General features: G+C 40.7%; 1 protein-coding gene across 1 annotated transcript; it reads right to left on the bottom strand.

The window, feature by feature from the left end:
• Positions 1-262: 262 nt before the first annotated feature.
• LOC148871487 (tail-anchored protein insertion receptor WRB-like protein) lies at positions 263-27816 on the bottom strand. Its single transcript, XM_088971940.1, has 7 exons — positions 27607-27816; positions 27323-27402; positions 25340-25410; positions 17731-17801; positions 17568-17649; positions 1163-1212; positions 263-585 (listed from the first exon to the last, which is right to left on the bottom strand). The coding sequence occupies exons 1-7, from the start codon at positions 27709-27711 to the stop codon at positions 514-516; spliced, it is 531 nt and encodes a 176-aa protein (XP_088828066.1). The 5' UTR covers positions 27712-27816; the 3' UTR covers positions 263-513.

Here is a 27816-nt window from a genome sequence, read left to right on the forward strand (position 1 = left end):
GTTATAAGCCCAGAAATCCAGAATCAGGCCCGGCCCATGATCACCCTTTCATATACGCAAGGTTAAAACTTCTAAGTATCGATACACAGGAGGCAGAGGTGTATCGATACTAAAAACCTTGTGCTTTTACATTTTTTTACTTTTTGTTTTCAAATTTTGATTTAAAGAGGGGGTTCCAAAATACCTATAAACAGGTGTTTCAGAACCCAAAAGATATGGTACGGAGCATATCGTATCGAAATTTTGACAACAGCATGGCCGATGATATCACAAGGTATGAAACCATTTATACACTTCTTATAGAGTCAAGAATACAAAATAGCTTTAAGTGGTTGAAGAAAAAAGAATATAAATGTTTCTTACAAGAGATTTAACCATGGTCAGATACCCAATAACCATCCACCCCAAAAAAATAAATATAAATATTTAAGTATATAAAAACAATAAAATGATTAATACAGTAAAAACTTACCCTATTTTTCTATCAACATTCATATGGCTGAAAGTTGTTTTCTATTTAAGGAACTTGTGACAGAGAAAATTGCTGACACGAGTTGATAATGCTATCCATGGAATTACCCCAACCTGCACTCAGATTATTATAATACTTAGAAATGATTCTATTAAGAAAAAAACAAAGAAATTCATTTACATGATCAGAGTGGATGTAATTTATTTGGATTCAGATTCTTGCTCTTTGCCTAAACTATTCAAGTGCCCACATAGACATCAACTGGAGGTGTTTTGATTCATTAGCCTCCTTCAAAAAGACCAGGCCAAAGTAGAAATTTAATTATTTCTATTGACTGGAAGATATATTCAATCTTGAACTGAAGCCTTGGAGGGCATTGTAAATATGATTAACGCAGGCAATTATAATTGTTTTTTTTTTTTTTTTGTCATAATCCATACAAAATGTGTCTACTCTTTTTTTTTTTTTTTTTTGGTGATACACCCAAATTCCCCATAGGGACTGTTTGAATAGTGCAGCACCACACTAACAATCCCCCTCTCGAAAGTTGGTGGTTACAGGAATCTAATCTGCACAGGAACAAACCGGCTAATGTACTGAGCCACCCCTCAGTTGGCCAAAATGTGTCTACTCGAGATGGTTTCAAGTTCAATGATGCAAAATCATGTAAAGAATGGATAAAAGGAATACCGTAGTTCTGCCATTCAAGCGACCTCCGGCTCCAAAGGACAATGCCTTCCCTGCAAAAGAGGCATAAGGATTGAAGTATGAAGCACAACAAATTTACAATTCAATACAGATGAATCACACAGTTGTCGAGTGTAGGAAGAAGAGGAAGAAGAAGAGGTACGGGAGAGAATAGGGTGTTACTGTTCACACCCAGAATAATTCATTATATATTAAATCTGAAATTACAGTCATGTCCCTATAAGGATGCCCAAAATACAATTAATAGGAAAAGACAACAATACCCCTAAAGCCAAAACCAAAAGCACATTCTCAACACTCCCCCTCAAGCTGAGTAGAGATATCTATCATGCCCAGCTTGCTCAAGTTTTGGCTTGTTGAAACCTTTAGTGAGGCAATCAGCAAGTAGGTTCTTTGACCTAACAAAAGGCACACATATTTCTCCATTAGTTATCTTTTCTTTAATGAAATGCTTGTCAACTTCAACATGCTTTGTGCAGTCATGTTGAACAGGATTATGAGCAATGTTTATGGCAGCTTGATTATCACAATGTAGCATCATTGGGGTTTCAACTTGGATCCCAATCTCTGATAACAAAGACTTCAACCATAGCAACTCCGATACACAATAAGTCATAGCTTTATATTCAGCTTCAGCATTAGATTGGGCAACAACAGATTGTTTTTTGCCTTTTCAAGACACAACATTACCTCTTACCAAGGTGCAGTAACTAGAAGTGGATCTTCCATGATCTATAGAACCTACCCAATTAGCATTAGTATAAGCCTCGACCTTGAGATGTCCTTTGTTAGAGTATAACATTCCTTTATCTGGACACCCCTTTAGGTAGGCAAGAATCCTGTTGACAACCTGCATATGTGAAGTTGTAGGACTGTTCATATATTGACTCACCATGCAAACAGCATAGGATATATCAGGTCGAGTCAGGCACAGGTAAAAAAGCTGGCCAACAAGCCTCTGGTAGACACCCTTGTCTGAAAGAATATCTCCATCATCAACACTTAGTTTATGATTAGAGTCAATAGGAGTTTCAACTGGCTTACGCCCCAGTTTCCCAACCTCATGAAGGAGATCAAGGACATACTTCCTCTATGAAATGAATACCCTCCCTCCCTTTGACCTTGCCACTTCGATTCCAAGAAAGTGTCTGAGATTCCCAAGATCTTTGATTTCAAATTTAGTAGGTTGTAGCAAAGCCACATTGGAAAAATGCCATGGATTCTAAGATTCGAGCCCTTCTTGAAGATGACACCTAGGACTTGGTCAAAGCTCTACCTGAAACATCTTTCATAGGAAGTCGATGAGTCTACTCTATGAAACTAAAATCTCATGGAAGCCTACAGATACAAAGCTAGGCTGGTTACACAAGGCTACAAACAGGAATATGGGATAGAATATGAGGAGACCTTTACTCCTGTAGCTAAGATGACAACTATACGACTTCTATGGCTGTATTTGCAGCCAAACAGTGGACAATCCATCAAATGGATGTCAAGAATTCTTTTCTCCATGGGGAGTTGAAAGAGACAGTCATAGTTGTCAAGGCGCCTAGGCGACCACAGAGCACTCAGTTGCCTAAGAGATGGAACTGAAAGTATAAAATAAATATCCCTACCCCTATTAAGCTACTTTATTAGTTTTTTATACTAACCAGCATACCTGTATGCTAGCTATTATCAATAAAATCATTCGAATAAAACATAAAATGCCATAGCTAGCATCCAGGCCAACAGAAATGGGGTATTGCAGATAAGAAAAGAGTGAAAAATAAGGGGGCGGAGCCCCTGTTTCGTTCCCAACATAAGTTGTCCAAGAGGACGATGTGGATTGTGTTTAAGGGGGTGGAGACCCTGTTTCAGGCTAAAAAAATGGAAAAGGAGGATTGTTAAAAGTCAGAAAGGAGTACCAGTGTGATTTTAGGAAAAAGGAGGAGGCGGAGCCCTTGTTTCATCCCAAAAATATTTCAAGAAGGAAAAAACATACCTAGAGGTCTTGGACTACTTGGACTGAATAATGGAAACTTCTCAGTCATTGCTCTCTTCTCAACTCTCGATTCAAAACTCAAAGTCTCAAACCCAAGGAAACTTTCGTAGTTCTAATGTAAAAGAGAATTACTTTAATAAAAAAATGATAACATACAACAGGGTGTATTCTAATAAGATAAAACAAACCAATAAAATGATATAATACATATGCACATTCAAAAAAATAATAGTAGAAGTTCAGGACTGTTATCAGTCTTGAACCCTAATGGATTTCAGGATTGAAGATAGAAGAAAGGTAAGAGGAAAGAAGAGGAAGAGGGAGGAGAAGCAGTAGAACACAAGGGTTGAAAGGAGGAGCAGAAGCTTGATCTCCTGTCGCCGCCACTTTAATTAATATTTATAGGTTATGCTCATTAAATGGAAAGGACAGATCTGCCCTTAGTCTTTACAAAACAAATAAAGCAAAAAAAAAAAGACTGAAATAAATAACAACTGAAACAACTAAATGACCAATAGCTAACCCTAGGCAGACTAGAACATCTTCTACCCTATGAACACAGTGGGACCGTAGCTGTGGGGCCCACATCAGTGTTCTCTACACTCCCCCTCAAGTTGGGAATAAATGTTTATCATTCCCAACTTGGATAGATCTGCCTCTAGCTTCTTTCGTGGTACAGCTTTGGTGAGGATATCTGCCAATTGCATATTAGAGGTGATGTATGGGAGACACACTTCTTATGATGAGACCCTCTCTCATACAAAGTGTCGATCAACTTCAATATGTTTAGTCCTGTCATGCTGCACTGGGTTGTGTGCTATATTAATAGCCGCTTGATTATCACAATACAGCATCAGGGGCTTCTCATACTCAATACCCAACTCCTCAAGTAGTGATCTCAGCCAAAGAATTTCAGCCACTCCATTAGCCATTGACCTGTACTCAGCTTCAACACTGGATCGGGAGACAACACTTTGTTTCTTACTCCTCCAAGAAACCAGGTTACCTCCCACAAGAGCACAATATCTAGAGGTAGACCTTCTGTCATCAACACTCCCAGCCCAATCGGCATCCGTATAGACTTCCACCTTCATGTGGTCATTGTTCTTGAACAGTATACCTCTACCCGGGCATCTCTTCAAGTATGCTAGTATTCTTTCTGCTGCTAGAAGGTGTGTGGTTCTAGGAGAATGCATGTACTGACTGATAATACTAACGGCACAACTGATGTCTGGTCGGGTAAGGCATAGATATAGGAGCTTTCCCACTAACCGTTGGAACATAACTTTGTCTTCAAGCAGCTTCCCACTCTCTGCACTAATCTTGTGGCTCTGTTCAATGGGTGTATCTGCAGGTTTGACACCTAGCTTTCCAATTTCAGCTAAGAGATCTAAAACATATTTCCTCTGAGAGACAAAGATCCCCTGTTTGGATCTAGCAACCTCAATACCCAAAAAATACCGTAGTGTACCCAGATCTTTCACCTCAAACTTTTGATGAAAGAGCTGTTTGAGGGACTCAATCTCATGGTTGTCATTTCCTGTCACCACAATATCATCAACATAAACTGCAAGTAGTGTCAGTGACGACTCCACCCTCTTGATGAACAGTGTATGATCTGACTGGGCTTATACATAACTGAACTTCCCAAGGGCTAGTCTGAATCTATCGAACCAAGCTCTAGGTGACTGCTTCAAACCATACAATGCCCTATTGAGCCGGCAGACCTTCTTACCTGCCTCTGTATCATAGAATCCGGGAGGCAACTGCATGTAAACCTCTTCCTGCAAATCCCCATTCAGGAAGGCATTCTTAACATCCATTTGGTACAAAGGCCAAGTGTAGCTTGCTACAAGAGATAATAAAACCCGAATGGTGGTCATCTTGGCTACCGGGGCAAATGTCTCCAAGTAATCTATACCATAAGTCTGAGTGAACCCTTTTGCAACTAGTCGAGCTTTGTACCTCTCAATGGAACCATCTGCATTGTGCTTCATAGTAAATACCCACCTGCATCCAATTAGTTTCTTTCCTTTGGGCAAGTCAACTAGCTCCCAGGTATTATTTTTCAACAGGGCATCCATTTCAACTTGCATTGCACCTCTCCACTCCGGGACTGATAGGGCTTCTTGCACTGTCCTCGGAATAGGGACATCAACAACGGAGGTGAGATAGGACCTGTAGGAGGAAGATAGGCGATCATAGGACAAAAACTGGGAGATGCAGTGGACTGTAGATGTGGTGCAATGCCGTTTTCCTTTACGGAGGGCAATGAGAAGGTCAAGGTCATCTGTAGAGGGTGAGGTAGCAACAATGGAAGGAGTCTCTGTGGGCCCTGGGACTGTAATATTTGGACTTGGAGCCGCATAAGAGATTGGAGCTAGCTGGGACTACTGATGATCGGGATTAACCTGCCTGCATCGCCTGTGATAGACTCTCAACTCCCGATCCCTTTGACCACCCTCACTACTACAGCCCTCATCACCAACTGGAATAGATAAGGGAGCAACCCCAAAGGTATTAACCCTGTCCTCACTGCACTCCCCCTAAAGAAAAGGACCCAAATCTCCACGCTCACTACTCTCCCCCTGAGGAGAGACCTGAGAATAGTAGGGTGTCTCCTCAAAAAAAGTGACATCCATGGATACAAACTTCTTCCCTGAGACAGGATCATAACAACAATAACCCTTTTGAGTTTATGCATAACCAAGAAAGATGCATTTGGAGGCCTTGGGTTCAAACTTGGAGTGATGGGGACCGAGAAGCTGAACAAAACAGGTACAACCAAATGTCTTGAGGGGAATAGTGAACAACTCCTCATTGGAGTATAGAAGGGAAAAATGAGATTTTATATCAAGAACCCGAGAAGGAATCCGCTTAATAAGATATACCGCCGTAAGGATAGCATCACCCCAGAAGCGAATAGGGACATTAGAGGTAAACATAATACTTCTAGCCACCTCCAAGATGTGCCTATTCTTCCTCTCTGCAACCCCATTCTGCTGAGGTGTATGAGGGCAAGTGCTCTAGTGGATAACCCCATGATTAAGGAGGTACGATGCCAATGGCTTAGCAAAATATTCCTTTGCATTATCAGATCTAAACACTTTTATCCTGGCATCAAACTGGGTTAGGATCATTTGTTGGAAGTTTTGGGTCAGGGCAGACACCTCATCTCGTGATCGCATAAGAAAAACCCAAGAAAACCGGGTGTGGTCATCAACAAATAACAAAAAATACCTGTACCCATCCATAGAAGGAATGTGATATGGCCCCCAAACATCAGTATGCACAATATCAAAAAAACTATTACTCCTTTTATTACTCAATGAATAAGAGTTTCTACAATGTTTAGCCAACTCACAACTTTCACACTTCAACTGAGATGACTCAACAAACTCAAACAAAGTAGGAAACAGACTCTTCAAGGACCGAAAAGATAAATGACCCAATCGGTTATGCCAAAGCATAACCGAACTCACAACCTGAGAAACAAGTAACTTCTTATCCATTGACTCTTCCCGACGAGAACTCTCCCCGAGCAGATGGATCCCATTCGTCTCACAGCCAGTCCCAATCACCTTCTTCGTCTCCAGGTCCTAAAAAACACATCGGTCAGGAAAGAAAGTTACTGAGCAGTTCAAATGTTTGGTAATACTAATAATGGAAATGAGGTTAGTATCCAGTTTAGGAACATGCAAGACAGAGGACAAGGATATAGTATCCGACAGTTTGATGTCACCCTTGCTAGAAATAGGGACAAGAGAGCCATCAGCTATAGATACTTTATCCCTACCAGAAGATAAGTGATAAGTAGTAAACAAAGAGGGCAAGCTAGTCATATGGTCGGATGCACCTGAATCTATTACCCAACACGGTTCAGTAATACCTGGAGCAGAGGCATGGTAGGCTAAGGCTCGAGTACCTGAGTGTGCAAAGGCCGATGTGGTCGGAGCTAATGATGACTGCGGTAACTGAGCTGAACTTCCAACTTCCTTCTCTAATTGTATTAGAGTAGCTCGAACTGCAGCTAAGGTCTCTAATGGTGTGCCTCTCGTGCCAGACAAGGATGCTGAATCAGTAGTCATAGCCACATGAGCATTACCCCTTTTATTTCTCAACTTTGCCTGGACCAAATGTGGATGCAGCTTCCAACGTGTTTTTTTGTGTGTTTAGGTTTCTTGCAATGCTCACACACCACATCCCTTTTATCTTCCTTCTTTCTATCCCTCTCTGAATTACCCTCTGTTTTGGGTTTGACAGCTACCAAGGCAGGTGTAAGCGGCTGAGGTTGCATCATGACTTTCCTCCTGGTCTCTTCACTATGCACTAAGGAGTATGCCTGAGAGAGGGTCACACTATCTCTGGTCAAAATCTGCTGCCTCACAATATCATATTCTGAATTTAGTCCTACCAGGAACTCAAACACTTTGTTTGTCTCGATGTGCTTTCTATATATTTGAGCATCTTTGGGACTCTCCCACTCAAGAGTCTCTGAGTGATCAATTTCATGCCACAGGGACTTCAAGGTAGAGAAGTAGACCGACACCGGTTTCTCTCCTTGTTTAAGGGAATTCACCTCACATTTCAACTCATATGCTCTGGCAACATTAAGAGGTTGAGAGTAAGTCTCTTTCATCACATTCCATATCTCCTTAGCTGTCTTTGCCCATAAGTAATTTCGGCTAATATGGGGCTGCATAGAATTACAGAGCCATGTCATAACCAAGTAGTTTTCTTGGACCCACTTGGTATACATAAGGTCTCCCTTGGAAGGTTCTGCCACATCTCCCAAGAGATACCCTACTTTGCCCCTTCCCCCAATAGCTATCATGGCTGATTGGGCCCATTCCAAATAGTTTGATCCATCAAACTTTACGGTTGTAATCTGAAAACCTGTCTCATAACCACCACCATAACTGCTGTTCCCCAAACTGCCTTCTACCTAATTCTTAAACTCCATTTCGGCCAAGAACCAGAAGTCTCAAAATTATGGTTACTACAGTCAAAACCAGCACTAGGACTCCCAACCACAGTCACAAAATCAGTATAGAACCGATCTGTACTCACGGTACATGTGCATGAAACATGTATAAGACTGATCTGAAATTAATAACCACACAACAGCAACAGTCCGAACTGTTTTCTCCCCTTTAGAAGTGTTCGAAACCCCAAAAGAAAACTGAAAAACAGCTTGAAGAGCAATCTGATATGCTGAAGCCAATTTGACGTTTTAATCAGTCCTAAGAGCCGTACACTCCAAACAGTACCGTACGGATAAGGTTTGTATTAGGGTTAATATGAAACCCTAAAACTGATCAATGTTGAGGAGAACTATTAGGGTTTGCCGGAGGGATAAGATCACAAGGTTCGGCCTAATACTAGGGTTTGCCGCAAGGATAAGACAAAACCCTAGAGAATAGAGAGATAAAACCCTAGAGTGGTTCGGCCACCCTTGCTGAATAGGTCCAACCTATCTTCTCTGATGTTACTTCTCTCAGAAAATAAAAGACTTACAATAGGATGCAGTTCGCTGCCTACCAAGGTTACCCGAACCCTAGCCTTCTCTGATTCTTCCTGATCACCAACTCGCTGCAACTGTGGCACTTCTTCAAACAGCTGTTAATCCTCTGGAGATCTCCAAGAACCAGTCAACGAACTCTGCTTTCTCAGCTTCCAGCGGTCGACTGGACTAGACTCACATGAGAAGCCCTAGCTCTGATACCAAGTAGAAGTTCAGGACTGTTATCAGTTTTGAACCCTAATGGATTTCAGGATCGAAGATAAGAAGAAAGGTAAGAGGAAAGAAGAGGAAGAGGGAGGAGAAGCAGTAGAAAACAAGGGTTGAAAGGAGGAGCAGAAGCTTGATCTCCTGCCGCCGCCACTTTAATTAATATTTATAGGTTATGCTCATTACATGGAAAGCACAGATCTGCCCTTAGTCTTTACATAACAAATAGAGCAAAAAAAAAAAAAGACTGAAATAAATAACAACTGAAACAACTAAATCACCAATAGCTAACCCTAGGCAGACTAGAACATCTTCTACCCTACGAACACAGTGGGATCGTAGCTGTGGGGCCCACATCAGTGTACTCTACAATAATATAACATATATATGGGTGAGCAACTAATACAAAAACATCTAGCATTGGGCGAGGCGACTTCTAAAAATCGCCTTGTCACCTAGGCGTAGCCTTGATAACTATGGAGGTAGTCTATATGAAGCCCCCTCATGGATATTGTATAGACCTGCAGCTTGTTTGTAGTCTAAAGAAGTCACTTTATGGCCTGAAGAAGGCTCCTAGGGCCTGGTTTAAGAAATTCAGATCTATCGTCACTAATGTTGGCTTTATCCAGAGTTTCTCTAATTATTCTTTATTCATCTTAAGGCGGAAGCAGGGAGTAACAATATTACTCCTCTATGTCGATGATATTCTCATTACAGGGGATGATACAAAAGGAATTGTTAGACTACAACAGTTACTCAGTGAGTCCTTTAAGATGAAGGACTTGGGGCCTTTGACATATTTCTCAGAACTTGAAGTGAGCAAGAACTTTCGGTGCTACTTTGTTAACCAACAAAAGTATGCGGCCGATCTCGTTAAAGTGGCAAATCTTAGTGACTCTAAGATTGTGGATACCCCACTAGAACTAAATTTAAAAGTCAGCAAAGATGATGGTTCTCTTCTTGAAGATCCTACCATTTATCGTCAACTAGTGGGCAATTTGATATATCTCACCATGACTCGACCAAATATATCTTATGCAATTCAGATAGTGAGCTAGTTTGTGTCTTCCCCAAGACAACCTCATTTACCTGCAGTTCATCAGATCATTAGATATGTGTGAGGCACCCTGTGACACGAGATATTCTTTTCTTCCTCATCCTCTATTAACCTTATGGCTTATGCTGATGTTGATTGGGCTGGATGCCCTAACACCCGACGGTCCAATACTAGCTGGTGTGTATTCTTAGGCAACTCTCTTATCCCGTGAAAGTGCAAGAAACAAACTATTATGTCCAAACCTTCCATTGAAGCTGAATACAGGGCTATGTCTTCCGTGAGTAGTGAGATCATATGGCTTCAGACTCTTCTATTTGAAATACTTCATGAACCACCACCATTTGTTCCTCTCTATGCAGACAATGTCAGTGCAATTAAAATTGCTACCAACCTCGTCTTTTATGAGTGCACCAAACACATAGAAGTCGATTGCCACTTCATCCGCGACCTCCTTCTTGAGGGTACCATATCTCTTCCTCATGTCTCCTCCAAGCTCCAACTAGCAGACTTGTTGACTAAAGCAATGACTCGGGCTCGTCATCTATTTCTCATGGACAAACTGATGCTTATTCCTAGGCATCAGTTTGAGGGGGAGTGTAGAGACTGTGAGAAAATCTAGCCATAGGGCTATTTTTGTACATTTACTTTTCTTTGTTGTATAACTATTCTTTGTACTCTTTCTTTTGTACACTAAGGGCAGATTTGTCCTTTTACCTTTTTAATATAAATATATCTTTTAGGGTGCCGGCTAACAGGTTGTGTCACACCCACCAAATCTATTGTCTCTTTCTGAACCTTTGGCTTGACTATGACATAGTAATCCATTTGTTCGTATAGGTAGCCCAAGAACATCGAAGTTAATGGAAGTTGGTGCCCGCCTGCTGCAAGAATGACAAGGGATGCCAACACCATCCAGAGGCCATAATCAGAGTTGTCGGGGAATAGGAATCGCGATGCGATGTAGAGAATGAATGTGGCCAAGTGACATTCGTTGTCCGCCACTCTGCCTTCCTAACAATAACATTCGTCACACTCCTACACTCAAACCAATGCTTAATCCACCCATCCAGAGGCATCTTACCACAGGCTGATGTAGTGTCCACCTTGGCCTTGAACTGACCCACTTCATTCACCAACTCCGCATAGATACTTGAAAGCTCACTAGGGATGGACTCTGCGTACTATAAGTGATGGGCCAAGACAGATCCAACCAAAGGAAGAGCCAATAGCGCAGAAACATCCTCCATGATAATCTTGAACTCACTAAAGGCACCAACGAAGATGTCAGTTTGGCAACACCAATGCGCCAAGAGCGGCTTCATAAAACCCACACCGTCTCTACCAAGCAAATGCATGAAGCAATCAACTAACCTTAGAACGCCGGCATTGTGCAAAATCCTGCAGTACATGGGGTTCTCCAAAACATACAACACCCAGGATGTGAAACTGGTGGAGCCTTTGGAGCTTTCAGTCTTTGGTCCAAGACACCTGTACACCACACTTCGTTTTTGTCAGCCATAGAAGTAGAGAAGCTCGTTGCCTTCCACAGTGTCGTCGTCTTTGCCCAACGATATAGGCATAGGGGGCCAGAAACCCTTGCCAAGATCTGACGCCTTGGTTGTCTCATAATCAGAAAGCAACTCGACCGTATCAACTTCCTGCATGAAATCCACGAACGGGCAAATGTCTCACACCACTTTCTTTTGCTTCTGAGGGGCCATTTGAATCGAAGCAAAAATAAACCCTAAAAGACACTCGAATAAAGAATAACCAATAGGAGGAACAAGATCACAAACAACACTAAGTAACAAAGGGAGCTCATCGACAATTGAAGGAAAAGCTAGAGTAGAGGAAACTTAGAAAGGAAGAAAACCCCCCCTCACTTGTCCTTTTAAGCAGAATACCTCACGTGTCAAGGACTAGGGTCGTGCCACACGAAGGTTGAAATGGCCGATCGTGCTTCTCCTCCAATCGAGTAGAGTCTAAAATGACCAGTCTGCCACACCCCCAATATCATTTGGGTGATTAATAGCAACCCCATGCACGACCCAACATGCCAACGAGCACATCGGCATTCACCCATGGTGATTCGAACAGTCGACAGCTTGCTCAATTCATAGGGGGGCTGCACACTTCGTCTACCAAGTTCCACTAGCCTCCTAATAGAACTCCTATAGAAGTACAGGGGGGGCTGCTAGAAATTGCAAGCCACAAGTCCCAAATGGAATGTTTCATGACAAAAGACATTCTATCAAGACACGGGGGGCTGAAAATTAGACGACCTGCAGCATGCACTGCACATGTTTCTTGACACAATGCCTTCCATCAAGAAACAAGGGGGCTAAATTAGAGGAAATGTCAAAACATATCGCCCTCGCTTGATGGACTATCAAGCAAAGATCCTGCTAATCAAATCTATTGGCCAGAGCTATCGCCCATAATTCTTTATCATCCGAGCTTTGTTAGGCAATTCAGCCCTCACCACCATCATTAGAATCCAAAAAAGTGTAGCACGACAAATCCCATAACTTAATACTTTTATTCGACCAACAAAAATAAGCAAAGGCCCATTCTATCCCTCTTCACCAGTCGACGAATCATAGAGTGAATCCACGATCTGACAAATTACTTCAATCCATGCTCTCATCGTCACATATCTCGTGAATAGACCTGTTCATGGGTCGGGTAGCCCGACGGCCCGGCCGAGCTTGGTCATATAATTAGACCCATGGGCCTGACCTCCCCCTCAACCACACTAACTCACAGGTAGTATGTGCCATGGCCCTATACTCAGCTTCAGCACTACTTCTGGCCACAACCGTCTGCTTTTTACTCTTCCACGTCACAAGATTTCCTCCAAGAAATGTGCAATAGCCCGTAGTAGATCTTCTATCATTCACTGAGCCTGCCCAGTCTGCATCTGTATACCCCACTACTTCAAGTTTTCCTCCTGCTTTATACAATAGTCCACGGCCTGGAGCTCCTTTCAGATACCTCACAATTCTAAGAATTGCATCCCAGTGAGGTATACGAGGGTCCTGCATGAATTGGCTCACCACACTGACTGCAAAGGATATGTCGGGTCTCGTGATAGTTAGATAGTTCAGCTTCCCCACTAGTCGTCTATACCTTCCAGGATCTTCAAATACTTCTCCTGTATCACTGCTCAACTTAACATTTGGTTCCATAGGGGTCTCAGCCGGTTTTGCACCTAACAGTCCTGTTTCTTCCAATAGATCAAGAACATATTTTCTTTGGCACAGATTTACACCTTGTTTTGACCTGGCAACCTCTATTCCCAAGAAATATTTCAATGTTCCAAGATCTTTTGTTTGGAAATGGTTTTGCAAAAATACCTTTAATTTGCCAATCCCCAATTTATCACTGCCAGTAATGACAATATCATCCACATAGACCACTAATAGAATCTTCCCAGCTTCTGAGTCATATCTGAACACTGAGTGATCTACCTGGCACTGCTTCATTCCAAAACTCTTCACCACTTCACTGAACTTCCCAAACCAAGCACGCGGCGATTGTTTCAACCCATAAATTGCCTTTTTCAATCTGCATACCTTACCATCCTCCCCCTGAGCAACAAACCCAGGTGGTTGCTCCATATATACCTCCTCCACAAGATCACCATGGAGAAAGGAATTCTTGATATCAAGCTGAAACAGAGGCCAATCATACATAACTACCAGGGAAATTAGTACACGAACAGAACCAATCTTAGCCACCGGAGAGAATGTCTCCATGTAGTCTACTCCATACAACTGTGAGTAACCGTTAGCAACAAGTCTGTCCTTCAGACGCTCTACACTACCATCTGGCAAGTATTTCACAGTATACACCCATTTACATCCCACAGCATTCTTACCAGGTGGGAGAGTAGTAAGTTCCCACGTTTGAGTATGTTGAAGAGCAGAAAGTTCCTCCTCCATTGCCTGCCGCCAATCAGGTGAACTGAGAGCTTCTTGGACATTGTTAGGTATGGAAACAGAGGATAAAAGGGAAACAAACTGGCGATGTGATGTAGAAAGACGAGATAATGAAACGAAATTGGAAATGGGATGGAGGGTAGAACTGCGTTTACCTTTTCGTAAGGCAATGGGTAGATCAAGGTTTGAGGGTTCAACAATAGGAGCCATGAGAGGATCCGCAGATGAGGTAGAAGCTGAAGGAGGGGCCGGTGCCGTTCGACGTGTATACACTTGCCGGATTGGTGGACGTTCGGTGGTGATCTGCATGGGATGAGGTGATGAGTTTACTCCAACAACAACATCTGGAACTGGATCACTGACAGGGAGAGGAAGAGGAAGTGCGGGTGGAGACGAGGGTGCTTCAGGACTTGAGAAGAAGGGGACTGACTCAAAAAAGGTGACATCAGGACAGACATAGCACTTCCGGGTAATGGGATTATAACACTTGTACCCTTTCTGAGTCCATGAGTAGCCAAGGAAGACACATTTAATTGAGCGTGCATCTAGCTTGTCTATTCCAGGGCTCAGATTGTGGACAAAGCACACACAACCAAAGACACGAGGAATTAATAGGAATGGAGATAAAGTGGGAAACAAAATAGAGAAGGGGGACCGACCATGAAGAATGAAGGAGGGCATCCGATTAATGAGAAAACATGCAGTGAGTACAGCATCACTCCAAAAACGTTTAGGAACATTCATGTGGTGAAGAATAGACCGTGCAGTTTCAAGAAGTTGACGGTTCTTCCGTTCAGCTACCCCATTTTGTTGAGGGGTGTATGCACATGATGTCTGATGAATAATGCCATGCTGTTCTAAATACTGTTGAAATGAAGTAAGAAAGTATTCACGACCATTATCTGAACGGAGAATTTTGATTGGAACACCAAATTGTGTGCGTATTTCAGCATGGAATTTTTGAAAAATAGAAAACAATTCACTTCTTTCTTTCATTAAGTAAATCCATGTCATTCTTGAACAATCATCAATAAAGGAGACAAAATACTTGTACCCATTATAAGACTCTATTTTGATTGGACCCCAAACATCTGAATGAACCAAAGAAAAAGGACTCAATCACGGGACCAAAATCTTGAGAGCCTTGAGAGATGGATGTCCCAGTCGGCAATGCCATTGTAGAGGAGTAAGCGAAGTCTGAAGAGCAATTGAAGATCCACAACCGTCAAGATAGTACAGTCCACCAGCTTCATGCCCCCCACCAATCTTCCTCCCCGTCTTGAGATCCTGAAAAACACAGGTGGAAGGAAAGAAGGTAATGGAACAGTTAAGAGCTTTGTCAAGTGTAACAGTTTGTGATGTGGAGGTTTCAGAGAGAGAAGAGAACACACCTAGAGTCCCGGTCATATGATCTGAGGCTCCAAAGTCAATAATCCATGGAGAGGTTTTAGATGACATGCAAGCAATACCTGATTGGGCAAGTGTGGCAGTGGTATGCTGTGAAGTAGTTTGAAGGAACCGTTCATACTCATCACGCGGTACGCTCACCATTTCCCTCCCAGAGGTAGATGTAGATGTGGGATAAGTTCGGTCTGCCGGTTTACTGTCACTGATATCAACCTCACCCGCTACAGCATGATTAGCCCATTTAGAGGGAGGGCCTTGTAGATAATAACAGAAATTCACTGTGTGTCCCTCTCTACCACAATGAGTGCATTTCCTTGTAAAGTTATTTTTCCCTCTGCCACGGCCTCCCCCTGAGTCACGACCACCCCGACTAATCATGGAACTGCCACGGCCTCCTCGGGGAGCATGACCTCCCCCTCTTGTACTATATCCAACCCCTCGAGCTGTCACAAGTGCTGATCTATTAGACTGTGTGGAGTTCTCAGCCTGTCCCAAAGAGATTCTACGAAGCCTTGAGAATACTTCCTCAAGTGTAGGAAGAGTAGAGCCCCCCAATATTTGGGCTCTAACTGGTTCATATTCCGACTTCAGCCCCACTAAAAATCTTGTAACATCTAGTTTCTCCCTTTGTTGTTGCTGAACTTTAATATCTGGAGTAAGAGGGTAATAGACATTGAGTTCATTCCTTATATTCTTCATGCAGGCATAGTACTCTTCTAGTGTTTTGGTTCCTTGTTGTAAATCAAAATACTCCTGATAAAGCTAATACACTCTTGTTGTGTTATCTTGTCCAGAATATAGCTTCTTAGCATGCTCCCATATATCCTTAGCCGTATCAAGAAACATAAAGTTGGCACTAATTTTGGGTTCCATACTATTCCACAGCCAAGTCATGATTTGAGCATATTCTTGCTCCCAATCATCAAACCCTAGAGAGTCCTCCGATGGCTTCTCATCTCTTACATGCTTTACTTTCTTCTTTGCCTTGAGAAACACTTCCACTGATTTAACCCATAGAACATAGTTCTCCCCATTCAGCTTAATTGAGGTCATTTGTACCCCTAGGTAGTCGGAGGAAATTACCACACTAGGTTTCTGATCATTGTAGCCATCTCCTATTGCTGCCATTGTACTCTTTCACAGTTGCCTCTAACCTTACTTCTCAGCTACAAGCTGATTGATGTTGTTCACAGTTTGATACTTCAGCACCTATTGCAGCCCCTAAACACAACAGTGGGAGCACACACTTGTTCTTCTTCACCCTACTGCTGACTTCACACACCTACGACCCACATAAGCATCACAAGCACCACAACACAAATAGTAGGCCCTCTTACAACCACTCAATAAAAAAAAATTGCGCATCACAAGCACCACAACACAGTCAAACTGCTACACCCAGTTCAGACTTGTTTAACACACTTAAAAGGGCATTACACAACCACAAGGAGCTTGGCAAGGTCACTGCATTCCACCTTACACCACTCGGCCACCTACAGCAGCCCTAACACCACTCAACAACTCACAGCAGCCCTGCACCATTCGGCTACTGCACACACAGCCCTTCCTAGGGCAACAATGAACCTAGTTCTCTAGGTTCTAATCAGTACTAACTAATTCTTGAAGGGTTCCTACCCAGAAATACCAGCAACACAAAAGGACTAAATAACCAACCTTCCTTTGAGAGTATCAGCCAACCATTCACTGCTGAAATCACCTTCCTTGATGAAGAAAACTGTGCGGAGCAGAGAGCAACGAGCTGTGATGTCTCAGACCTAGGGCAAACCATCTCTCTCCATTAACCAACCAGAAACGAAGAAGAAGCTGTCACAAACACAGCTGAGATGCTTTACAAGCAGAAGTAGGTCAGAAACCTCGCTCTAATACCATGTTTTGGAGCAGCTACAATAACCCGAACCAGTGAAGAAGGAAGAAGAAGATGAGGAAGAAGACAGGAGAAAGAGAGAACATGAGGGTTTAGTCGAAACTGATAAGTCACCCATTCAGTCGACCCCCTAATGTTTATTAGGTTCTAATTACACTTACAAAGACTAAACTGCCCTCACTTAAGTGTGGGGCAGAGTACTCTAATAAAACAGCCACATAAGCAAAGTACTTAACTGACATGAGATTACTAAACTACCCCTATTCGGCTCACTCTAACAAGCTGTAATACATTTAACATTTTAGAATGTGTAATATCCAAAAGCTAAAAAAAAACATACAATCTCCAATATAAATATGGTAAAGTTGATTTCACCAATTACCAAAAGGTTGCAAGAGTTGCTGAGATATGGTAGCAACAGGGGCGCCCCAAAACCAGAAAACCAGAAAAAGATATGCCAGTGCCTATTGTCATCAAGAAGAGAAAAAACAGTTTAAAACCAAACTGCAATGTGATACAGAATTATTAAATGCACTCAGAAATACCTTTACAATCATCAGAGCTTTTACATGTGTATCATATGACAATTTCTTGCTCTGATTCTTCGTTGACTGATCTGGAAATTAGGTTAAGCTATCAGAAAGAAGCTCATACTGCAAGGAAATAAATATATTTTTGTTGTTTTTTTTTTTTTTGGGGGGGGGGGGGGGGGGGGGGGGGGGAATGCTACCATAATAAACTAAAAAAAAAAAAAAAGGCATGCCAACTATGGCAGATTCAATAAAAATATAATTGTCTAGAGAAAGCAACAAAATCGAGCCCTGAAAATAAGACCTGGAATTATGAAATAATTGAAAATTTGGACATGGTTTGCAATAAAAAAAGTTAAATATTTATGTTTTATTCAGAATTCCTTTGTATTATATTCTTTGGGAACCAATTGCTCATCAGGAACCCAACACTCTGCAAAAGGCAACTTGAAGATGATTAAAGAAGCATTTTATTATTTGTACTTCTAAAAGTAGATAAGCAATTTCTCGCTGATATATGAAAAATAAGAAGCTTCATTTTTCTGGGAGTTGATTTTCTGCTTGCAAACATGATAATGTTGTGATTCCTAAAGAGTTTTTCTGCTTTAAATCAAGCTTCTATTGTGTAACAATACATTCCCTTTGCGCTCTTCTGATACAAAAAATTGTGACTTCAGATATGACAAAGGAAAACAGAAAGGATGCGGAATTTACATTTAACAATTGAACTATCCAGAATGGGTATGAAATCCATTCAGAAGTTTCTCACAAAGGTGGACAAAAACGAAAATAATTATGATTCTAATAGCTAATCCAAATCCATCCTAAAGAGCAATCAATTTGTCTTACAAAATGACCAATAGTATATGCTGTGAACTCCATAGTCTTCCCTTGTTGGTTTGTAGCAAATTCTCAAATGTTGGTAGCATAGTTATCAAGCAGCAAGGCAATACAAGATGATAGGTTACTGCCTTGTCACTTAAGCACTGAAGTAAGCACCTAGGTGCTAGTAGCTTTTTGATAAATAAGGCATAATTTATTGGTTAAGGTCCATTTTGACTTTTTTTGGTAATAAACAAAAAACAAAAATTTTATTAAGAAGAAGAAAGGATACAACAGAGATGATAAGGAGAAGGGGAAGTTGCTACAAGGGAATTGAAAAAGATTTACAGGAGAACAGCCCTAGAGGATTAGGAACCCACACCCTAGTATTCATACTACCATCCCCCAGAACTAAATTCAGAATACTTAGCAAATCAGACACCAGGTATTTCAGACTCTAAGATTCCTACTGAAGCCTAAGTTCCAATTCAGACCTAAAGGAGATGGGTCTTGGCAAATGAACTCAGACACAGGTCTACCCTTGAGATTACAAGGAATAAAAAGGGAAGGAACACATAGAGGGGACTCCCCAACCCAAACATCTTCCCAAAACCTACTTTTCTGACCTGAAGCCAAATCCTACATAACATGGTTGAGGAAGACAGGAAGGATATCATGGATAGCATTCCAAGGAGAAGCTGGAGTAGCTCTATACAGACAAACAGCATCCCATCCATTGTTTGACAGCCCATGGATACTTGCTACAACTTCGTGACAATTTTTCATTTTCTTTAGGGAACCTCTAATGTCATTTACTCAACAATGCCAGATTTTTCATTCTAATGTTTCCAATTCCCAGCCCCCTTCTACCTTCAATTTCACTACCTTTTACCATCTTACCAAGTGCTCTTTCTTCCCTTCCCCCCATTCCCAAAGAAAGTATCTCATGATCTTTCGATTTTTCTCACCATTGGGAGGTTGGCCAATGTGGATTTGATTAAGGTTATTCTCCCACCCAACAAAATATAATTCCTTTTCTACCCTGCTAGTCTCTTCTCAAACCTTTCCACCACTGGGGTCCAAAAGCTAGTTGATCTAGGGTTGTCACCTAGGGGTAACCCTAAGTCAAAGGCCAATTCCCTCTCTCACATCCTAAAGATTTTGCCATAGCCCTCAACTCACCCCCTTCTACATTGATGCCAGCCATTAAACTTTTAGTCCAGTTAGTCGGTTAATCCTCAAGTTGGACATCCTCTCAAAGAGCTTTACTACCAATTTCAAGTTTTCCACCCCATCTCTGCAATCCCCATGACAAAAGACTAAAATATTATCTGCAAATTGCAAATGAGTAATCAAGATTCTGTTTCTACCTGTTGACCAACCCTTGAACAGTTGCAGGCAGTTAGCTCTTGATATTAGTGAGAATCTCAACTACCAAAGTAAAAGGAAAGGGAGAGAGTGGATCACCTTGTCTTAAGCCTCGAATTCCCACAAAGAAGTCAACCACCAAAACATTTACAATTACTAAATAAGGACTTGTTTGCAAGCAGCCTCTAATCCATTTACACCATAGCTCCCCAAAGCCACAACTTTTCATGATATTAATTAGGAACATCCAGTCCACTAGATGGACTCCTATGATTCCTAGACCCAATGGAACCTTCACTTATGCTTCTTTCTTCAAGTCCATCTCTCAACTTTCTACTCATCAACCCTTTCCGTCAAAAGAAATTTGGTGCAGGCCAGTTCCCCCAAAACTTATGGTGTTTTGTTGGGAAGTATTCCATGGGAAAGTAAACACTCTAGATAACCTACAAAAGTGAAGACCTTTCCTTAGTATTTCTCCTAATTGGTGTATCCTCTGTAGAGCTCACGATGAGGATTGTTACCACCTATTAATATCTTGTCCCTTTTCTGCAGACCTTTGAGCTTGGCTACTTTCGTTGTTTGGGAGTAGTTGGAGTCTACCAACAGAAGTTCAGCTCTTCAACCATTCTACCTTTTCTTGGCCTACAAAAATAGGGAAAATTATATGGAGATGTGCTCGTGCTGCCTTGATTCGGACTCTTTGGGAAAAAAGGAATGATAGAATTTTTCAAGAAAAGGAAAGGAGCAGTCAGGAATTGAAAGATTATGTGCTGAATAGGGCAATACCTTGGCTGAAGACCTTGGTAATCTTTCATCAATTCTCCTTTAATGACCTTCGGAGAAATTGATCAACAGTAGCAAGGTCTTCATCCCTAAAGGACAAATCAATTACAAGCTGGTCTCCTCCATCCGAAGGCCCACTGAAGTTGAACTTTGATGGAAGTAGCATGGGTAATCCAGGATTATCCGGAATAGAGGGTGCTTTGAGAAATGGGAAGGGAGAGATTTTGTTGCTCTACTCAGGTCCCTTAGGAATTGGGGACTCCACTGAGGCAGAACTATTAGCTGCTATACAAGGGGTGCAATTTGCAAACCAGCTAGGGGTACAACACCTAACAATCGAGGGGGATTCCAAAGTGGTGGTGGGTTGGTTGAAAAATCTTGAAGAGGCTATGTGGCGATACAAGAATGAAATAAAGAATTTTAGTTGGCTGACAAGGAATATGTTGGTCACTGTACAATGGGTGGGGAGATCAGCAAATACTTTGTCAGATGTGTTAGCCAAGCAAGGGGTAAATAGGGAAGAATTGTTTTGGGTTCAGTTGTGATTCTTGCTTTTCTTTCCTAGTTTACTTGTAAGATTCAAGGAGGGCTGCAGCTCGTGCTTCTCCCTGGGATGTTTTATGAACTCACTCTAAATCAGCTTCTGAATTAATAAATTTATTATTATTCATCAAAACAAAACATCCAATCCACTAGATCATAGGCTTTCTCTAGGTCCAACTTGATTGCATGTCTCCTTTTTGGCTTTTCCTTAACCTTTTTTGGGCCTCCACACACTCATTAGCAATTAAAATTTGGTCAATTGTTTGCCTATCTTGAAAAGCCCCTTGAAATTGGGAGATAAGTGAATGGAGCACCTTTTTGATCCTCAAGGACAGAACCTTAGCAATTATCTTGTAAAGACTTGTTGCTAAATTGATAGGTCTGAAGTCCCCATGATGATTAGCACCACTCTTCTTTGGAACCAAAGCTGTAAAGGTTGAGTTCATTGCCAAGCTGATTAACCCCCTTCTACAAAATTCCCTGAAAACGTTGATCAAATCAGCTTTGATTATATCCCAACAATCTTGATAAAAAGCCTTTATAAATCCAACAAGCCCTTGAGCTTTGGAATGAAAGCCCATTGAGAAAACCACTTCCCTAATTCCATCCTCCTCAAACCATCTTTCTAGGAACTCCACTTGATTATCTCCCAAAACCTTCCAATCAAGTCCTTCAACAGTCCACCTCCCATTAAGTGGCCTTCTACAGATTGATCTGAAATGTTCAAAGGCCCTAGCTATTTCACTTTGATCTGTGATCTCAGACTCCCCCACCACTAAAGAAGTAATTAGGTTCTTCCTCCTACGATTAACAATGGCATGGAAAATTCTTGTGTTGTCATCACCTTCCCTGAATATTGAACTAGGTTCCTTTTTTAGGGTCCACGCAAAGGGAGGATGGAAATGTAAAGGCACGAAGTTGGAGAGCAGTGGGAGGCAATGAGATGGAGAAGAGAGTTTAACGTTGAAGCAAAAAAGTTTACTTTCGAGGAAAGAAAGATTGGAGGTGCTCTTAAGTGGATAGATGCAATGAAAGACGAAATTAATGCCTTACATAAAAATGGCACATGGGAGTTGGTAGATCTTCCTAAGGGAAAGGAACCTATGGGGTGCAAATGGGTGTTCTTTGTGAAATGCAAGGTATATGGAATAATGGAGAGATACAAGGCTCACTTGGCGGCAAAGGGTTTTACTCAGGTCTATGGAGTTGACTATGCAAAGACGTTTGCTCTAGTGGCAAAGATGAATTCTTCTCCCTTTAGCAGTAAATCTAAATTGGGAACTCCATCAAATGGACATCAAGAATGCCCTCTTGAATGGTGATTCAAAGGAGGAGGAGGTGTACATGATCCAACCTCCTTGTTTTTGTGCTAAGAACAATGAACAGAAAGTATGCAAATTGAAAAAGCCTCTATATGGTCTCAAAACAATCACCAAGTGCTTGGTTTAGCAGATTTCATCAAGTGGTTCAACAAATGGGTTTTAAACCATGTCAAACTAATCACACCCTCTTTGTGAAGAAAGAACAAGGAAGAACAGCAACCTTGATTGTTTATGTGAATGGCATAATTATCACTGGTGATTAGATCTCAGAGATTCAAAGGGTAAAAAAGTTCTTGGCCACTTAGTTTGAGGTGAAGGATCTAGGACCTCTACATTACTTTCTTGGGACTGGAGTTGCTTGCTCCCAACAGGGTATCTTCATCTCTAAAAGGAAGTATACCCTATATCTCCTGAAAGATACAGGAAAACTTGCGACCAAACTAGTTTATACTCCTATAAATGTAAATCACAAACTCACGAACTACAATGATGAGCCCATAAAAGACTCTAAGTGCCAAAGACTTGTGGGTAAACTCCTATACTTATCTATGACTAGGCCAGATATTGCATATGCAGTAGGAGTCCTTAGTCAGTTCATGGATGCTCCCAAAGCAGCTCACTTAAAAGCAATAGATCAAGTTCTCATGTACTTAAAGAAATTAGCAGGGATAGGCCTTTTCTTCAAGAAGAATGGACATATGAAAGTTGAGGTTTGCACTAATGTTGGTTGGCCAAGTTTTGTAGATGGCAGAAAATCCACAAGTGGCTAATGTACATTTGTGGTGGGAAATCTTGTTACTTGGAGAAATAAGAAACAAAGTGCAGTGGACAAATCTAGTTTAGAAGCAAAGTACAAAGCCATGTCTCATGGAGTTGTTGAAATATTATGGATTAAAAACCTATTAGGTAAATTGGGATTTCCCCTTGATGGTCCCATGTCACTCCACTGTGATAATAAGGCTACTATCAATATTGTAACCAATCTTGTTCTCCATGATAGAACCAAGCACATTGAAATAGATAAACACTTTATCAAAGAAAAACAAGTGTGCATTCCATATATCAGCTCTGAGGAACAACTTGCAAATGTTCTCACCAAAGGATTGAACTCCTTGCGGCACTATGATCTTTGTGACAAGTTGGGATAATTGATATTTATGCCCCAACTTGAGGGAGAGCGATGTAATTAAGTTGTTATGTGCCACAAGGGACATTCTGTCTTTCCCTTTCTTTTATTGCAAGGTTCAAAATTTCGATAAGATACCTCGTATTGGACGTATCGTATCGTATCTTTGGGGTCCCAATACACCTGACCCCTCTTTTTTTAATAAAAATTATGCATAAAAACCTCCCTGAAAACCAAATTTTGAAAAAAAAAACTAAAAAATATAAAACTGTGTGCTTTTTAGTATCAATATGCATCTGTCGATACACAAGGGTATATCGATACTTTGAACCTTGTTTTATTGTATTCGGCTATCCTAGACTATAAATATAAAGCTGGCACCACCAGACAATACTTTTTCCTCTCTAATCTTCTTCTTCTCTTCTCCCTCCTCTTCTTCCTCTCTTCTTCTTCTTCTCTGAAATCAGCTTTTAAACATCATAAGGCTTCATCAAAGGACACTGAGAAAAAAAAGGTTTCATCAAAGAACAGTGGGTGATTGAAGAAGAGGTGGAACGAGGAAGAAAGAAGAGAAAGAAAGAAAAAGAGAAATCCTAGAGAAAAACAAGGGGTGGAATGAGGAAGAGGAAGAAGAGGAAAATTTGGATGAGAACGAGTAAAGAGGAGTTGGACAGTGGGGGTGGGGGGAAGAGGGATGAAGATTCTCAGTTGGAATGTGAGAGGTTTGAGGGATGGAAAAGATGGGAAATGGTAAGAAATCTAATTAGAAACACCAAACCAGATGTGGTGTTGTTGCAGGAAACAAAGCTGGAAAGTTTTGACTTGAGATTGAAACTGGATATTTGGGGAGATGAGAGTGGAAAATGGATGGAACTACAAGCTTCAGGATTGTCAGGAGGGGTTGCGATAATTTTGAGTTCAGAAGTCTCCAAAGTTGATTTATTGGAAAATTTCTGGAATTCACTTGAGTTACAGCCTTGTAATGTAGATGCATTCTCAGTTTAATGTTCTGGACATGTAATTGAAGTATGTACTTGATGTTGTTGGTGTGTCATCTAGACAACCAATGTGATAGGATGTAACCTTTTCTTTTAATAAATTTTCTTTCTTCTTGATTCTTCAAAAAAAAAGGGCTTCATCGAAGGGCCAAAAATTTTTTTAATCTGAAATGTTTCAGTTACATTTCTTCCCCTTTTGCAGTTAAAATGTAGTTATTTGACCCTTCACATGGGAAAACATGCAACCTTGGGGAATTATTGCTCAAAGGGGTCTTTTACATCATTACACTAGTGTAGTCATTGTGGTTATTGGATTCTTATAAGCTCATCTCTACTAGTGGCCCTTTTCCTATTTCTCATTTATATTGTCCTTCCCTTTTCCTATTTCTCATTTATATTGTCCTTCCCTTTTCCAATAAACCTTTATTATTAATCAAACTGTGTTTTACTTTCAAAAAACTGAAAGGATACTTTAAAATATCCAGCATGACATAAAGTATAATGTGATTGAGAAGTGAAAAGTAGTTCAAGGAACTGGATGAAATATCAGTCTTCAATTTAAACAAACATCAGGTGCATCTCCACAATAAAACTTAATAGGAAATATGTTATGTATTTTCTATCAAGTAGAGATTTGATTTGTAAGAATGTAAAGTCCATACATTTTTGAAGTTCCTTCTCCTTAGATGCTGCCATCCTTCTAAGCTTTGCCGCTTGAGCAAAGGTTGATGGGCTGACAAAAAAAATTGTCAATATGTATGAGTTGATATTTACCTTATTTCTAAGACAGTTTGGTCTGCAAAATTGACATGGTTGAATAGAACAGAATACAGTTCCATGGCAATGGTTCATCAACCAGAAACAATTTTCACCGCAGAAAAAGATGGTTAAAACTTAAATAAACATGGTTAGGTCACTCAGAGTTTCAGCACGATTGCATGAAAGGATAGAATATTCAAACTAGGCACAGTTGAATTTGTTTCCAAAATAAAAATAAAATAAAATAAATAAAAACATTATTGTAGTTGGAAAGGTCTTTACTGCACCAATTTGGTAATGATTCCCATTAATCTCAGATGCCAACAATTTTTTATTGGTTTTCAGCTATCAACATTTCTAATCAGAAAATCCCAATTCATATGGAAATTTTTGGGAGCTTCCATGATTACCACAAGTTTTCTTTGTCAGTGAAACAATAATATCAAGCATAAGGGAACAGCTTATCACGTACAATAACAGCCAAAACCCTCCCTCTCTCTCTCTAGCATCAACCACCTCACACCCAAACAGCAACACAGACATAAAAGGCTTGATCAACTAGTTAATTAAACGCAAAATCTTCCTAAGAATATTATGTTATTTGTAAAGAAACCTATAATTGTATGTTCATGCTCACCTATGATTAGATGCACCATGTAAAGAATTCAGGAAATAAGCTTTAAACTATGTCATTTGTAAAGGAACCTAAATTCATATTTAGCAAAAAAAAGGAACCTAAATTCATATATTCACAACCTCTTTCCAACAATAGAACACTTACAGGGGAGGGCTTCTCTGCTCGAGAAGGGAGGAAACAAATTGGGAATCATTGTTTTATATCAAATGAGCTGTAAAGTCATGAGATTTCCATATCTGAAACCTATTAAGTAAAGCTCAGTTCAGCAATTAGATTATTATAATTCCCATAGTCATTGTGGAAAGAAATAATCATATTTCCTGTATAACCATGAAACTTTCACAGGGGCCATTGCTTGGTGTAATGGTAAAATCTGAGGCTGAAAAGCATGAAAACGTGGATTCAAGTTAGAAAGCGGCTACTTTGTGAGAAAGTAAAAATTGCCAAAGGTTAATTCGATATACAGTCCACCCCTCCCAAGACTCCAAATAACTTGGACCAATAGTGGGTAATGACCCTTGAATCATGAAACTTCCACCTACCCCCACGTAAGTTTCAGTTACCTTGTTGTTGTTGTTGTTGTGTTTTTTCTTTTCTTTTCGTTTTTTTTTTTTTCTTTTTTGGTGATGAGTGGCTTCTATTTGTTGTTCTTTCCAATATCAAGAACCTTGTTCCCAGTATATCAAGATAAAAACTTGTTATTTGAAGATAATCCATCTTCCGTCAGAATGAAGCAAGGACATGGTCGACAGAGCTGATCCACCCAATGATGTTTTCTACATTAAATCCAACATTGTTATCTCTTGACAGCTTCCATATGTATTTCACTAGCACTGCCGTTCCCTTCTTTCAGTGCCACCATCAGTTGCAATTTGCAAAGCCTATAAATCATATTCAAAGAGAATTTATTTGGAGCTATGGGAGAAATAAGTTTCACTTGTTGAAATGGAAATACACATGTAAAATCTAGTCATGAATTTAAAATACAAGAATGCTTATAAGAAATAAAAACAAACAAAACAATTATCAAGGGCCTTCCAGAAATGTAAGTTGTGGAGAAGTCGAGTTTCTTCTAGTAATGAGTTAATCTGAGGAGAAATATCTACTAAGGCCGTAGTGTCTCTCAGTGCTAAATATATTAAAAAATGAAACTAATCAATTCACAGAATTTGAGAAAGAACACAAGTCCAGAACACCATAATACGCATTTTGAAGAGTAAAACCAAAAATAAATAAATAAACCACCCACTTGGTTAACGAGCCCGCCTCTTTCAAAAGCCTCTTTATTTCATTGCGCAACTCGATTTCCTCTGCACTCACTAATCCCTTCTGTAAAGAAAGAAAGAACAGCACCACATAAATTCTCGTAGTTAATCAGCTGTCTATCTTTTTCTGAAATCTTCAACAGAGAGAAGAGAGATGATCCGTGAGCAGAGAAAACCAGCCCCATTGCTTCGAAAGAAAGGAGTGAATTTTGTGAAGGAAACTACGAAGGCATCACTTCGAAACAAGAAAAAAGGTTGAGGCCAGTACCTTCATGAGGTGTTCTAGGCGTATGGAGGCGAGTTGCAGAGCAACAACGATAAGGAAGATGAAGGGAGCCGCAATAGAGATTCTATTCTGAAGGGCTTCCTCCATGTTTTGCTTTCTTTGCTTCTTGTTCGACCAGCGGTTTCCTTTGTGTCTAATTGATGGATTTGCAGGGAGCTGGAAGACTTTTGAGAAACATAGCGAAGAGGCATT

This window comes from Nelumbo lutea, chromosome 2, assembly GCF_056320005.1.
Source record: "Nelumbo lutea isolate HS-2025 chromosome 2, American lotus-T2T, whole genome shotgun sequence".
NCBI lineage: Eukaryota > Viridiplantae > Streptophyta > Magnoliopsida > Proteales > Nelumbonaceae > Nelumbo > Nelumbo lutea.